We start from the raw sequence: 15,086 nt of genomic DNA, 5'->3' as shown, positions 1-15,086 counted from the left end.
CATTTTCTGTCGATAAATCCAACGCAAAATGTATAATCGTCAAATATATTCTTCCTCCATTTTTATTTAATTAATAAAATGTATTGTTCTTTGAAAGGCCATTGAAAGAAATTAGATATTAAAAAGTTTAGGTGTTATAGTACTGTACTGAATTCATTATATAAAAATAAAATTGACCAAGTAGCTCAATATATGGCCATAGATGTTCCCATTGTCTTGAACAATCTTCATAAATACAATTAATAAGTAAACTCTCAATGGACTTTGCTGTATTTTACGACAAAAGTACATACAAAGTTTTACCCTATTTTATTTCTGTAGATTTCTTACTCTTGTTTTTTGTTTAATATCTCTTAATTGTTTGCACTATTCATATTTATCAGTCATTATAGTAAGTGATGGACAAGTTTTCAACAGGAATAGAGTATTACTGGCAGGTTAAGGTCTACCTCACGGGGTGATTTCATCTTGTTCGAAAAACTGCTGCAGCTATAAATCCCAAGTGTGTTTTTGAATGCCAGATGTGTATTCAAATATTACACGTTGTATAAACTTATTTAAAAGGACTTGAGTATAATGTTATTTTAGAAATAAACTTAGTACTATTTTCCAATTATCTAAGGCTTAAATGTATAGTAACTAAGTATTGTAGTTACCAGGAATTTTTCCATATCTGAACAGGTATTGAATTCAATTGTCATTTTACTAATGATATTTTGCTTCTTCACAATCCAGCAAAATAAACGTTAGCCAAGCTAATTTTGTTGCTTTCCGTAAACAGATTACAAGGAGAGCCTGTGAACTTGCGGGAGCAACACGATGCCTGTGAATTCTACAATATTTTGGTCGAGAGCTTAAATGAAGCGCTCAAAGCTCTAGGACATGACCAAATAATGAACAAGATTCTTGGTGGTTCCTATTCTGACCAGAAGATCTGCAAGACTTGTCCTCACAGGTATTGCCATAGTTATAATGCCTGTTGGTGTATGTGATTACCTGGGTTATGAGATCTATTGGTTGTGATGCCTGTTCTTCTCTTATGTATGTCATGTGAAATTTTGAAACTCTAGATGGCTGTTGCATAATCTACATAAATTTATTCCATCTGTCTCCACTCTATTTGCAAATCAAAAGGAGACCTCGATGTTGTGAATTTAGAAAAGATGTTCATTTTCTCTATGGTTGTCTCTATTTTGTATGTGATGGTGGTGGTATTTTTGTTGTTGTTGTTTTCACTCGTTTTGTCATCCAGTTGGATTCCATTATCCAGATCCCTAGTTTTCTGTATGCACAGGTTAACCAAAGTAGAAATGCCCGGTTTTCTATCTCTGTTCATCAGAGAACTTCAGTTAAAGGGATCCACCCAGATTAGCCGTGACATGTCCGCATCATCCAGGGGGGCGGGTGACTTTACCGAACCAAAATATCATACCCAAATTATCTCTGTAAACAAAGTAAAATTTTGAAGGAGTACATAGTTTATTAATGCAAACATCCATAAATGGAATACCAAATTTGTATGTGACTTAGTGGCATTATCACAAGAATGACTGAATCTGGCATCAACTGCTTGCCACCAGTTCTTGCAAACTTGTTGCTGCCTGTTTACATCTACTCTGGCCACATTTAATGCTGTTTCCTCCCAATGAAAGATAGCAAAAATAGAATGTCTTACCATGACGGTTAATGAATATTTTTTTGTGTATATGCCATTTAAAAAGAGGGCCATTTTTGGCCCTCTTTACTGGTATGCTTGTAAATTATTTACAGTCCTTTGGTGTTTGCTGGTTTATCTAGCAGTAATTTAGGACATCATAATCGATTGATGGGTCATGTCCAAGGAAAGTTAATAGGATAAGGTATAACATGAGCTATGGAAAGGGAATGATCTAAGCCTGCTAACAAGTCAAAATCCTTCTTTTATACCCACCTGGGGGAGGGGATGGAAAGGGGGGAGTATTATTGGTGGTAGTGATGGGTGAGAATGGCAGGTGGTGAGGGAAGGGCACATCTGCTGCTGCCACTATCATATAATCTATCAATTTATACTAAAGTAGTATGAAGTCAAATTAATGACAGTTTTGTAATGCTATGAGCTATATGTTACAGCAAATTTGCATGTCATTTGTAGGTGAAGCACACTGGTGTAGGTGAGGGAGGCAGTATTTAATGTCGTCTGGTGGTCGTGTTGTATCATATCATCTTCACACAGATTTTCTTTATTCTAACCTTGTTAGTGTTGTGCCATCCTACGTAACAGGAAAGTTGGGGGAAGTAAAATGCTTTTTATTTTGAGAATCAGCATGGCGCGTAAATTTGTGTGTACCGGATTGCTGGTGATGAGTTAGTAGGTGACAGTTGCTGCCTGCCAGCCACTATAGGCAGCACACCACCACTGGCTTTCATATCGTTATACAACTTGTTCACACTATAATTTATCATAAATGCCCAGTTCTCTGATACCACGAGCAATAAATATTTTACATTTGCTGTTATTAAGATATCAACTGCTTGGTGTTTTGAGAATTCTTTTGGGCCAAATAATTCTACGTACAGTATACTATCTTGCCCTTAAGTGAAGGATTGAAAAACTGGCTTAATGTGAAAGTTGACGAAGGAAATATGGAAAAAGATAGCAGTTCAGCAGTGGTGGTGTAATAAGATGCCTTAAGCTTCCTCGCTTCCTTACTTGACCCTCTTTATGAACTTTTCTTCAGTTTTTGTTGTGTGGGTCGATTATGAACCAAGCGGAGGTTCCATCACAACACCTGCAGCAGACACGGGAGGAAATAAATCTGTTCAATGCATAGGACTGGAATTTCATACTGAATTTACCTTTCAAGTTGTAAAAAGCAGGTGCTGACATGTGCATCACTGGCAACAAAACACAAGACCCAACCTGCTATGGTGTGAGGTGTGACGTCAGCAAAAATACCAGACTCTAAATGCCATTCACAAAGTAGTGTCCCTTTACCCATTTTAGTAGGAACTGAGAAGGAAACAAAATTACTACTAACTACTGCACTCCCTACTACAGGTCTTATCTAGTGACCAATACCCAAGACACCACCCAAGATAGAGGACACAAATCAAGTCTGCCCTAAGAAGTAACCTATCAGCTTTGGAGAAGATGATTTTTAATAATAATTCTCGTTGTCAGGGACACGAAGCTTGTACTTGGGCTTATCGGTGTCCCTATAGGTCAACTATTGACCTTCCCTAGGATGAAGCTCACAATGGTTGTCTAACTCCCCGGTATCTGTTTTACTGCTAGGTAAATAGAGGTATCAGATAAAAGGAAATGTTCCCAATCAATTCTGTAAATGGGAGGATGGATTGGTTTTGGCATATTAATCAATTGGGTCAGTATTTTTTCTTCTAAGGACACATTTGTCTTCCTTTTCATTCTATTTTGCTGTGCATTCTACATAGGTTTTTGCAGCCTTAAGCACAGCCGATTTAATTGCTGTTCTTACGTAGGCACCTTTGGTTACTTCTGTACAGGTTTTCTAGGCATTTTTAGTATCATTTTGCCAATTGCATTTTCTTGGTTTGTCCTGGGTCTCTTTTCACCTCTTTCTTCCTTAGCGTCCTCACCTTCTCCTGTAGTATTGCTTTAGTTTATTCCTTCCTCTGTTTTCATCCCCGATTTGTTCTGATTGTTCTAATCTTTTGTTCCCGCTTTCTCACCCCCCCCATGAACAGCGCCTTGACGTGGCGGGGGGGCTTGAGCTACTCCCTTGACCCAGAGGGCAGTTGAGTGTGGCTTATGAAGCCCCTCTTCTGGTTGAAGGAGAGGAGTCAGACCAAGCTGTTCATTGTAGCTTCGTGCCATCCATGTGCACGCTGTGCACGGTGACGTGGTGGGACCCCTGGAAAAATCAGTTGGCTAGTAAAATCTGGCCAGGGTCAAATGAACATTAGAAGGTTGGCATCCATGGAGTGCAGGGATGAGTCTGGTTTAATGAAGACCCTTGGAAATTGTTGCTTCTCCCACTGAGGCTTGTGTGGTATATGGTCAGGTCCGCAGCTCTTGTTCCCCCTGGAAGATTCCCTATGGACAATCCTTACAATCATGCTGGGTAATGGAGCCCAGTTCCTTGCAGTTGAACCCCTCCTGCTGTGCTGAATTCACAAGCTTACATTCATGGTGCAGTCAAAGAACCCTCCATTTAAGTACTGGAAATTCAAGATGAGCATCATGGCAAATGCATATAAGATTGTTTAGGCTGTGTGTGTGTGAAATGCAGTAGGTGCTTTGTAACCTGATCAACCGGTAACATGAGATAACCTATTTCTACTAGGTCTGGTAACCCAAATGGCACTGTGACTAGCTGAACGAGTGGCTAGACTGGTTGGGGCTAACTAACAAAAAATGGAAAATTGGACATGCCAAAATGTAAAAAAAGAACTCCAGGGAAATTATGCAACTATTTCCTTAAGCAGAAAAGGAACTTTTAAAAGTACATTACTGTACTGATGCGTTCACTTGCAACAAGAGTAGTATTGCACTTGAAATAGTCTAGCATTGCAATTGGAAAAGACTAAGCTTTGAGGACAGGTTAAAGAAAACATTGTATGAGAGGGAGGAGGAAGTAAAGAAGAAAAGGATCATAGTTGATATGAGCAATATGAAGGAAGTAAAAAGAAGAATATATAAGATGGGCAAGGATAGTCTGTTTAAATTGAAAGAATGTAGGACAAGTCATCATTGGAAGCCAGAAATGTAAAGGAGTCGGATATATATGGCAGCGCAGGTAAGCTACTTATGCAGGTGGTCAACAAGGGGCATGCACTGGAAGAACAAGTTGGGAACAAATACGATAAGTCGATCATCAAGAGATAAGTTGCATCAGGTGCAAGTAGCTAGGTGGCAGCGCTGTAGAGCTAGACCACACTTCCTCTAGTGACCAATAGGTAAACAATATTACTCTCTCCATCCACACAATTTAAATCTTAAACACTATGATTTGAGTGTTTGAGTCTTGGTCACATTAAATTTATTACTGCACCAATTGTTTTACTACATCTTTGGGCCAAGATTGTTGTTATTCTGCTGCTCACCTGCTGGTAGAGGTTATGCATATACAAACATTACCTCCTGCTCTTGTCATTAAGTTACACACAAATGCTAAATGGAAACTCTTGTACATTTATCTTTTCATTTTTGATATTATTGTATACAGTATTAGAAAAATGATTGCAAGTGTTTTTTATGCTGCATTCAGTACACCCTCCAAAATCTGGACCTATTTGTAATGCCATTAAACAATATATTAAATCTGACCACTGGGGTTTTATTATTATTATTATTATTATTATTATTATTATTATTATATAAAGTTCACATTTGTTTGGGTAAAAATGGAATCTGAAGGGAGATAGGATTAAATCTTGAACATCAGTTTGCCGTATAAAATATTTTCTGTCTCATATTTTTTTTGTACAGGCTCATTTGGTAGGTAAGAGTCCTTGTACCATAGATTAGTAAATGGTTATTAGAGAAATGGGTGTGGCTTGGGAGGTATGTGGCAGGCAGAAGAATGTAGCTGGGGAGGTATATGGCTGGCAGAATAGTGCTGTACGGCATTGGCACTTAAACTGTTTGACAAAGGGAGGAGATCCTTGATTTTGGGAGTTAAGGTGAGAGTAGTGACAAATAATGGTTTGTGCAGGAGTGTTACTGGGAGCTGGCTGCTGCTATAGTGTACATAGTCAGCAGCTGAAGGAATGGTACGAACCATGGGCATTGATAATGTCAAGGGCAGTTCAGAGTGGCTGCAAAAGGTTAACAGATGACATAGTACTGTAACTGCTTTTTGGTGCCTGTTGCTTACCAAGACCAATCATTCTGCAAAATAGCCAAGTTCAAAGTTATTTCAAATTTCATTAATTTTTATTTAAATGCACACAGTTTTAAATATTTGTGTGTAGTCAAAGAAGAACAAGTATTAATAAAGAAATCAGGATTTCACACAAGTCCACACAAAGTACAGAACATTTTAAAAGATTTTGGACGGTTCACTGTATAACGTAACGTAAAAAATTTAATAACCTAAGTTTCCGTATATCCTGAATTAGATTAGCAAGTATCCGCTGGCTGTATGCAATTATTCAAATACGTGGAATTTTAGAATAACAGGCATTTACATTGTATCAACACGATTCAGTCCCAGGAGCTAATGGATAACTCTTTTTACTCAGTAGCTCCCCTGTGTATTGGCCCTGGTACCAGATACCTCCACAAAACTACCGTACCCCCTGGATACGACCACTCCTAATGAAGACCAGGGGCCAAGTTCACGAAGCAGTTATGAAAGTACAGTACTTACGAACATGTACATCTTTCCTCAATCTTTGACGGCTTTGGTTACATTTATTAAACAGTTTACAAGCACGAAAACTTCTATCAGCTGTTGTTGTTGTTACAAACAGCCTCCTGGTGCTTTGGAGCTCATTAACTGTTAAATAATTGTAAACAAAGCCGCCAAAGATTGAGAAAAGATGTACAGGGTTGTAAGTGCTTGCGTAACTGCTTCGTGAATTTGGTCCCAGGAGTAGCTGTGCTCAGAGGTGATGGAAGCGTAGGAATCTGAGATCAAACTCAAAATTTTGTTTCCATTTTGCTCTATAATCAAGATACGTTTGTTTTGCTTACTTTGTACTTTCTGGCCGAGCTTTACCCAGTTACGAAGGTGGCCTTGGATCCTGATGTTTCTATTTACACACCAGATTCTGGTCTCAGTGTTTGATAGGCCTACACAAGTCCAGGAGCCCCTGGTAGTTTCGTGTTTGTGGTACTAGAATCAATGGTCTGTGAAGCTATTGAGGTTGCCAAAAAATTGGCATTTGTTTACATTTAATGATTGTTTTAAAACCATTGTTGCTGTTAATATGTGGTTAAAATTGGGGATGGCCTACTACCTGTGACGTAAGACACTGGGACAGTTGCCAGTGTGTATCAGCTTTCATACATAATAGTTCTGTTGGTCCAAATACTTTCCTTATAGGGCGAATAATTTGCTGGACTGAAATATGATTATATGCAGATTTTCCTTAATCTTGCATTAGTAAGGCTCATTCTACTACAGTACAACTGTACAGTACTGTACAGTACTTGGTTTTTGGCCAGAAAGCTGGATTGTTTTTTTTTTTTTTTTTTTTTTTTTTTGCATCTTGGAGAACTCATACACAGCTTTGAGTTTAATTTCCCAGTGGCTTGTATCATCATCCATGTCTACAAAAGCTGCTTGAAAAAGTTCCGTGTGGCACCATTGGCTAGTATGTCATCTGCCCAGCTGTTACAATTATTGTCCAGACGACAAGTTAATTGTAATTGAATGTGTTTGCTTCAACATCCCAGTCAAGTGAATACAATATGCAATTTTGTTTTAATGGAGTTAAAATGTTATTACTATTGTATCTGATCTTGCAACCAAAATGGGATCATTTTGTTGCATTTTAAGCGACTGTAGATTGGATTGTTTGAAAAATTGTGTATTTTGACTTTTACCAGTTTAGATCATTATTTTAGCAGTCTGGTCAGATCGGTGATACTGTTTTGATAGCTGGCTCTGTTGTGGCACTGTGTATGCAACAAATAGCATAAATGATGCCACTTGCATTGAAATTCTCATTACTGAATCTTAGCTTGGTCCTGGACATCTTGGAAATTGCTTTTTCCTGTAAGTAGAACCTAAAATACAAATTTTAAAATTTTAGTGAATATTTAAATACTGTATATTTATAAAATATCCTTTACCCTTCCATAGGTACTCGAGAGAGGAAACTTTTACTGTCATCAGTATAGACATCCGGAACTACAGCAACCTTTACGATTCCCTAGAGCAGTACGTGAAGGGCGATCTCTTGGAGGGGGATAATGCGTATCTCTGTGAAAAGTGTGACAAAAAGGCAAGTTGATTGTGTTTTCTTGGTGGTTAGGTGAGGCTGTGTATTTGCACAATATTTGTTGTCTACTTGTAAATACCCAGTTAGTTGAGGAGAGTAGTAAGTGGTACATTGATGTAGAGAAATGATTAGACTACATTTTAGATAACATTTGACCTATAAAGGCTTTGTCAGATATGAGATGCACAAGACTGCTGCTTGTAAAGTCGGTTCCTAATTTGTTATCCTGATACCCAGAAACAGGGCTGGGGATACCAGGCATGTTGTTAGTCAATAACACTTAATAACACAAAATACAGTACTGTACAAGGAAAATACTTTGCCAAGGTAGTGAGTGGAGTAACTGTGGGAGACCTGATATACTGCACCAGTTGAGCTTTAAATGACACTTGAAAATTATGCTTGAAGGCTTTGCTCAAGTTTATTTGTAGCTGAATCTGCAACAGACCTAATTACTTTCAACTACATTTGCATTGACTTACGATTTTATGAAAGGTTATGTACAGGGCATCTCGATCATAACTCTTGTAAAACCTTATTATTGTCTGGTACATCATTTGCTGTGTGTTTTCTTCCTGGTTCTTGTCATTTTAATGTTTTTAGAAGTAATTTGAATGTCATGCATGCAAGTTCCGGTACTCTGCACAGATGCAGACCTTGGGCTGCTCATATCTCTCTCCTCCTCGTCTCCGTTGCATTCTAGTTTACCACTTTAAATGTATTCCACATCCCAACACAGCATTCTGAATTTTGTGTGGAGTTTGTAAACTTATGTGGAGGTGTGCATGCTGAAAGATAATAGACCTGGTGGTTGGTGTGTTAAACCTGTTAAAAGGAACAAATGCTGCCCTGGAGGGGCGCTAAGGGGCATCCTTAATGTTGTTTAATGGATTGGACGAAATCCAATATATAAATATATTTATTTATTTATTTTATTTGTATTTAAAAAGATCCATTTTCCATCAGTACTTCCATTCACTAACAGTTAGGTGGATGAATATTAAATGGTGAGAATGCCTTTAATGACTAAGGGGTTTGTGATTAATGTGGTGCTAATGTGAACATGATTGGTTTTGTTGGTTGAAGAAAAGTGCAAGATCATTCAACAGCTGATATATCTATGGATGAGATGAATGTTCAATGTGTTATTAGTACATATGAATGTACTAATTAGTCATTTTTGTTAAGAAAGTTGGTGAGAAGCCTCTTTGTCAGGCACAATATTTACCTTATAACCTCTTAAGTGTTTTTGCTTCACTTCACAGGTAGACACGGTTAAGCGAATATGCTTGAAGAAGCTTCCACCAATTATGGCAATACAGCTGAAGAGATTTGACTATGACTGGGAAAGAGAGTGCTCAATTAAATTCAACGACTACTTTGAATTTCCCCGAGAGTTAGATATGGACCCTTATACAGGTGAATTATAATTGCATTTAGATTTGGTGGTTTTCTTGCATGCAGGGGAACCACCGATGATATTTACCCTGTATTTATATGGAACATGCTTTGACCTTTCCTATAAGAGGTAACATTGGTTTGAGGTTGTTACTAGATTTACCAAGTAAAGTGTGTACATCTTATAGCAGGATAGTGAATTAATGAGAAAGGGAGTGAGTAAGTTTGTAAGGTGCATTTGGCCTTGATAAACTTGGAGAAAATATGCCAGTTCTAATAAATTTTGTTAGGAAGTTGTTCATGGGGTAAGGTAATGGTTGAATGAGTTCACTTGTTTAATCTTAGTGCACAGTAGGTGTGTCATGGGTAGGCTAAGGATATTGGTGATGTGTGTAAACATGGTGACAGATGTCATGTATGTAAAAATGAGAATAGTTTTAATATTTCATTGTGAAGGATGCAGAGATTGTGTGTAAACAGAATTATGGTGTTCATGTGTAATTGATGTGAATGTAGATGTGATAAATCAGTTTAAATACTGGAAGTGTGTGGTTGACAAAAAGGAGTCTTTGTATAACAGATTAAAATCAGAATGTGTTGGGGGGGGGGGGGGGGGAGGACAGTGGCTTGTGTAGTGGAAGCCTGGGTTAGAAAAACTTGGCAAATATTTCATGCAGATGCTAATTTTATTTATTTATTTATTTTTTGTACATTATTTCATAGTGCAATCCTGTTATGGCAGCTTCACTTTATGATGGCAAAACCAGAATGTAAAACATTCTTTAAGAGAAATGACAATTGATATGTCGCTTAATATTTAAAATAATTTTGTGGCCGTCAAACATTGTGCCGCTGCCAACTTCATCTGCACTTCAAGAATGGCAAGCTTTCCAGAGGAAACAATGCATCAGTTTTAAAATAGTTAATTTTTTATCATGTGAATTAATTTTACTCCTCACAATTTGGTTTAGACTTCACATTTGAAGTTAGAAAAATGTTAACAAAATATGACTACTGTACTGTATATAATTTCTTTGTTTTAGTTGCTGGATTGGCAAGAAATGGGGAGCTAATAGATTATGACCCAGAGGATATGAAGACTGTAGTATGCAGCAAGTACAAGTTGACTGGCATCGTAGTTCACAGTGGCCAGGCCAGCGGTGGCCACTATTACTCTTATATTCTACACAGGTAATATTCTACTAGAGTAATTCATTGTCATTTTTTATTAATATGTATTTAAAGACTTTGTAATAATTGGATTTCCCTTTTAAGGGTTCACTAAACAAATCAAATCTGCCCACCAGCTTTCCCCTCTGGAAGTTCATATTTATTAACACTTTAGCTAACACTGTGGTGTTAGAAAGGCAAAATACCAAACTCTTGGCAGTGGATTCAGATTGGAAAATTATATTTTAGAAAGGATATAAGGGTGTGATGATTTTGATGGAGTTGACTGAACAGAGCATTCTGCAAAAATAAAAAGATACAAATAAGATAATTTGTTAATGGAGCTCGGAAGCGTTTCACATAGGCTGTTGGGCCTAGTGTGTTCTTTCGTTAAAAAGAGTGAAATATCCTTCGTTTTAATATTAACTAAATTCAGTAAATATTCTGGACTGTAATTTATATTTTGAAATAAGTGGCTAAACATATGTTGCTGTTTTCTAACTTTGGATTAATTGATGTCTTGTCTCCCAGGAATGGAAATGATCAGCGGTGGTACAAGTTTGATGATGGAGAAGTAAGTGAATGCAAAATGGATGATGAAGATGAAATGAAAAATCAGTGTTTTGGAGGAGAATATATGGGCGAGGTAAGACTGGAATTTTGTACAAGTTGCTCTAATTCATGTAACAGGATTAAAGTAAGATTTGATTCCATTAATGTACTGAAATATTATACCATTGAACCATAGGTGTAAGGTACTCTTGTACAGCACCGATCTTGAAAATACAGATCAATTGTATTAACTTGATATTTCCTTAGCAGATGCTCTAGAGGATGTGAAATATTAATTCTTTATTTGCAATGTATATTTGTGTATATTAAAAGGTTTAATTACTCTAGAGGCTTTCAATATCTGCTCGAAAGTCATTTAAATTGTGTAAATAAGAAATCATGTAGAAAACTAATGGTAATTTTTCCCTATCAGCAAGTTTTTGACAACATCATGAAGAGAGTGAGCTATCGACGACAGAAGCGTTGGTGGAACGCCTACCTACTCTTCTACACCCGGCTAGATGTCGAGGAGGATAATCTCAGTAACTCGATGAGTGAACTTACTTTAGGTGAGACTTGTCACATAATTAAAATTATGAAACCCTTGTAGGAATATCTTGTGGTGGTTTTGACATTCTTATTTTGTTTACTTCCAGTAGGTTTCTATTCGATGCATTACTGTTAATTCAACACATTCTCTCGCCTAATACGTCACATTTTGTAAGACATTGATTATTCCATTAAAAATGCGACATATTAGTACAAATAAAAGCAACGTAAGATTGGCGTTTTCCATGCGTTGGCCTCGATATGTTTGGTACGTTGCTTGGTTTTGTATGTTTCAGGTTAGGCAAAACAGTAGAGTTGTTAATGTGACAACTCCAGAGAATGGGCTAGTATATCTGGCACTGTAACCCAATGGTTTGTAACCCATTGTCGGGGGTCAGAATGTCACACTGATCCCTCTTGAATTCTGGCAACCATGACCATGCTATGTCCATGTCGTACTCCAGACCAGTCACCCTGCAAAGTTGGGTGAGGCTAGCCTCAAGTGTCTGGCCTCCAGTCTTGGAAAAGGCAGACACACACACATTATCAAAGATATAAATTGATTTGTTGCTTCATTGGAAATGCTCTAAATTTTTAATAATTTGCCTGTGTTTATAAGTGTTTTCTGGTGTATAGAACTATCTCGGCTCATGCTTCCAACAAGGCATTATGCTGATGAAATGTTCAGTATGCTTAGAAATGTGCAAATGCCTACCCTAGAGATATTATTATTGGTGTGAAAGGTTGAAATTATAATTCACATACTATACTGTATTCACTCGGACTCAGTAAAGTATATTTTCCATGGCAGTTCCACACGGTTCCATCATAATGATGTGCCAAGACAAATAGTCATAGACTACATATTTAAATATTTGTTACCAAGTTTATTTAAAATGTTCTCTTTTTTTTTCTTTACAGCAGAACGGCCAGGGTTAATAAAAATGCCAAGTGCTATTGACCGTTCGGTAGTACGGCAAAATGTGCGATTCATGCACTCCCGCTCCCAGTTCTCTCCAGAGTACTTTCAGTTCCTCAAGAAGCTTATAATGACAAATCATACCTTTGTCCTCCAACCCCCACAAGATCGGGTAAGTATTCATTACTGTGCTTGTAAAGAAACACAGCGTAACTGGCATGGAGGCGGAGTGGAAAAAAGGTTTCAAATGGTGTCCCATGTCTGTCCTGGGACCTCTCTTGCTTACCATATGTATGTATATAAAGCAATTTAGACAGTATTGAAAAGCGAATTTGCTTTTGAATTTAGGAATTTGCAGATGATGCAAAAATAGTAAGAAAAATTAATGATGGAGGGGGCGAATCAGAATCACTTCGACTATTTAGAATTGAGGAATGCTTGGCAGATGCAGTTTAATGCTGGCAGATATAAGGTTTTGAATCAAGGTAATAATAGTTACCAGAAATTTGTTGAACGATATTGAAATTGCAAAATCTGAATGGTTGAATGGGTATGTCAGATGGGGATATTAATGGTATTAAATACGTCAACACAATGGCATGTTTAAATTATATGAATTTAGATTTGGAGATAGCTTCTCTATAGCCAAATAGTTTGGAAATTGTTGATTTTAGGAACAGATTATAGCGTAGCATAACGCTATATGCGTTATGCTACGCATTTTATTGTATGGGTGTTGGAAATATAGATTAGACAAAAAGTATGAAAATTACTTATGTAAAAAACACAAGAAAAATTAAGTTGTCTTCAGTTGGTCAACAGAAAATATAATGTTTTAACAGCATTAAGTTCCAGGTACTTTGGTATGGTAGAAATAAAGAATTTAAATGAAATGCAGGGGCCAAGACATAATCAGGTCTACTTATACAAGGGAAAACAACCTTTATTGTTGTCCAGGTCCCAAATTTGTACAGTAAAATATTATCATCCTGGAGCAAAATCTACAGGAGGAAATGTAGTATAGAATAGAGAATTGGGTATACAGTAGGATCTACCACACAGGACAGTTGGCTTTCTGCAGTTAACTGGGTTCTTGGGTTCTTATGTACTGCTATATTTGATACAAATTTTGAGGACTGCTAATAGATAATGTAAGAGAATGGGTTATACACATCACATTCAGAATAAATATAAATGTAGGTAAACACATAAGCATAAAGGAAACTACAGAAGACGTTTTAGCTCATACAAAGCAGCACCTTTTTATATCCACCCAAATTCATTCATATTTTTGTTGAACCTCTGCTTGAAGTACTCCCTTGAGCCCACATCTATTATGATACCCAAAAAAAATTTCCATGAATCTTCAACCCTGTTTCCAGTCCATTATTTACTGGAGTGTTTCTAAAATCTCAACTTTACCAATTATCAAATTGTTCTTTCCAGGTTGCAGAAAGTGAGGAGATTGCCATGATCAGTACTCAGCTGTGCAGCAAGTTCCTCTTCTCAGTAGGTCTACATACTAAAAAGACTTTGCGGGGCCCAGCACCGGAGTGGTACGATGCGCTACAGGTAAAGGACCTGGATGCACTTGTGTGTTTTGCTAAAGTATCATTACTATTTTAGTTCATGGATGTGCTTAAAAAGATATTTCTGTGGGCCTACTTATATAAATCCTACTTCCTATGGCAAATGAGATTTATCACGAGACCCACCTTCAGTCTACTGGCCACATGATGTATTAATTAGGCACACTACTGTATCCTCAGTAAGGATAATGTATAGCTTTCAATGTTTAAAAAAAAAAGTGTCCATATAATTTCTGTAAAATGCTGTTGTGTATGAGCTTCAAAGTTCTAATAATTACATTTGGTGGTGGTGTAAGAATGAACCATATTACTGGGCTAGGTAGCCCTTTGCTGGCAGACATTTGAATCATTTTAATGCTCATTGGAGGGGGTGAGGATAAGTGCCGGCTGTAAGAATAGTTCAACATTATTCACATTTGGAAGGTTATTCTTAGAACTATTCCTTAAAGCATATATGCCTCCAAAATCATAATATTTAGTCTTTAAAGTTTCATTAAGAAATTTGCCAACCAATGATCAGTTACTGTATCTTGGAGTCGTAAATTTGAAGCAAACTTAAATTTGCATCAAAATTAAGCATTGTGTTAAGTGTTGTATAAATATTATTACAGTATTTATTTTCAGCCATAAAGGTAAACTTGTGCAAACATTTTGAGATATCCAGCACTTTCCCTTACTGTAATCTGACCTTTCACTCCTTGCCTCATTCCCTCCCTTCCATTACTACCACATTCTGTATTCGCTGCAATATAATCTGCCGCAGTTCTAAGCCTGTGGGTAAGTTTTGGCGAGTAAGATAATATTCATATTCACAATCCAAACACACACGTGATGAGTCGTCATATAGCGAGTGCTGGCATAAAAAAAAGGGGCCTCTGTGCCTTATATAATTCTTCGTAAAAGTTATGAAGGTTTTTATGTACCTTGTGTTCAGAACCTTTGGCTTTGAGAATGGCCATATGGATTTATAAGACAATACAGAAAAAGATGAATGTACT

At 37.1% G+C, this 15,086-nt stretch overlaps 1 protein-coding gene across 1 annotated transcript in view; it reads left to right on the top strand.

Moving 5' to 3' along the window:
* LOC123775067 (ubiquitin carboxyl-terminal hydrolase-like faf) overlaps positions 1 to 15,086 on the top strand; it is a 73,838-nt gene that overhangs the window by 40,651 nt on the left and 18,101 nt on the right. The window contains 8 exon segments of the mRNA XM_045769881.2: positions 782 to 955; positions 7,773 to 7,914; positions 9,177 to 9,330; positions 10,353 to 10,500; positions 11,011 to 11,125; positions 11,465 to 11,600; positions 12,502 to 12,671; positions 13,946 to 14,071. Coding sequence (XP_045625837.1) covers positions 782 to 955; positions 7,773 to 7,914; positions 9,177 to 9,330; positions 10,353 to 10,500; positions 11,011 to 11,125; positions 11,465 to 11,600; positions 12,502 to 12,671; positions 13,946 to 14,071 — 1,165 coding nt within the window.

Source organism: Procambarus clarkii, chromosome 92 (genome assembly GCF_040958095.1).
Source record: "Procambarus clarkii isolate CNS0578487 chromosome 92, FALCON_Pclarkii_2.0, whole genome shotgun sequence".
NCBI classification, from domain to species: domain Eukaryota; kingdom Metazoa; phylum Arthropoda; class Malacostraca; order Decapoda; family Cambaridae; genus Procambarus; species Procambarus clarkii.
The sequence above is the reverse complement of the archived record's forward strand: the minus strand, read 5'-3'. Positions and strand labels throughout refer to the sequence as shown.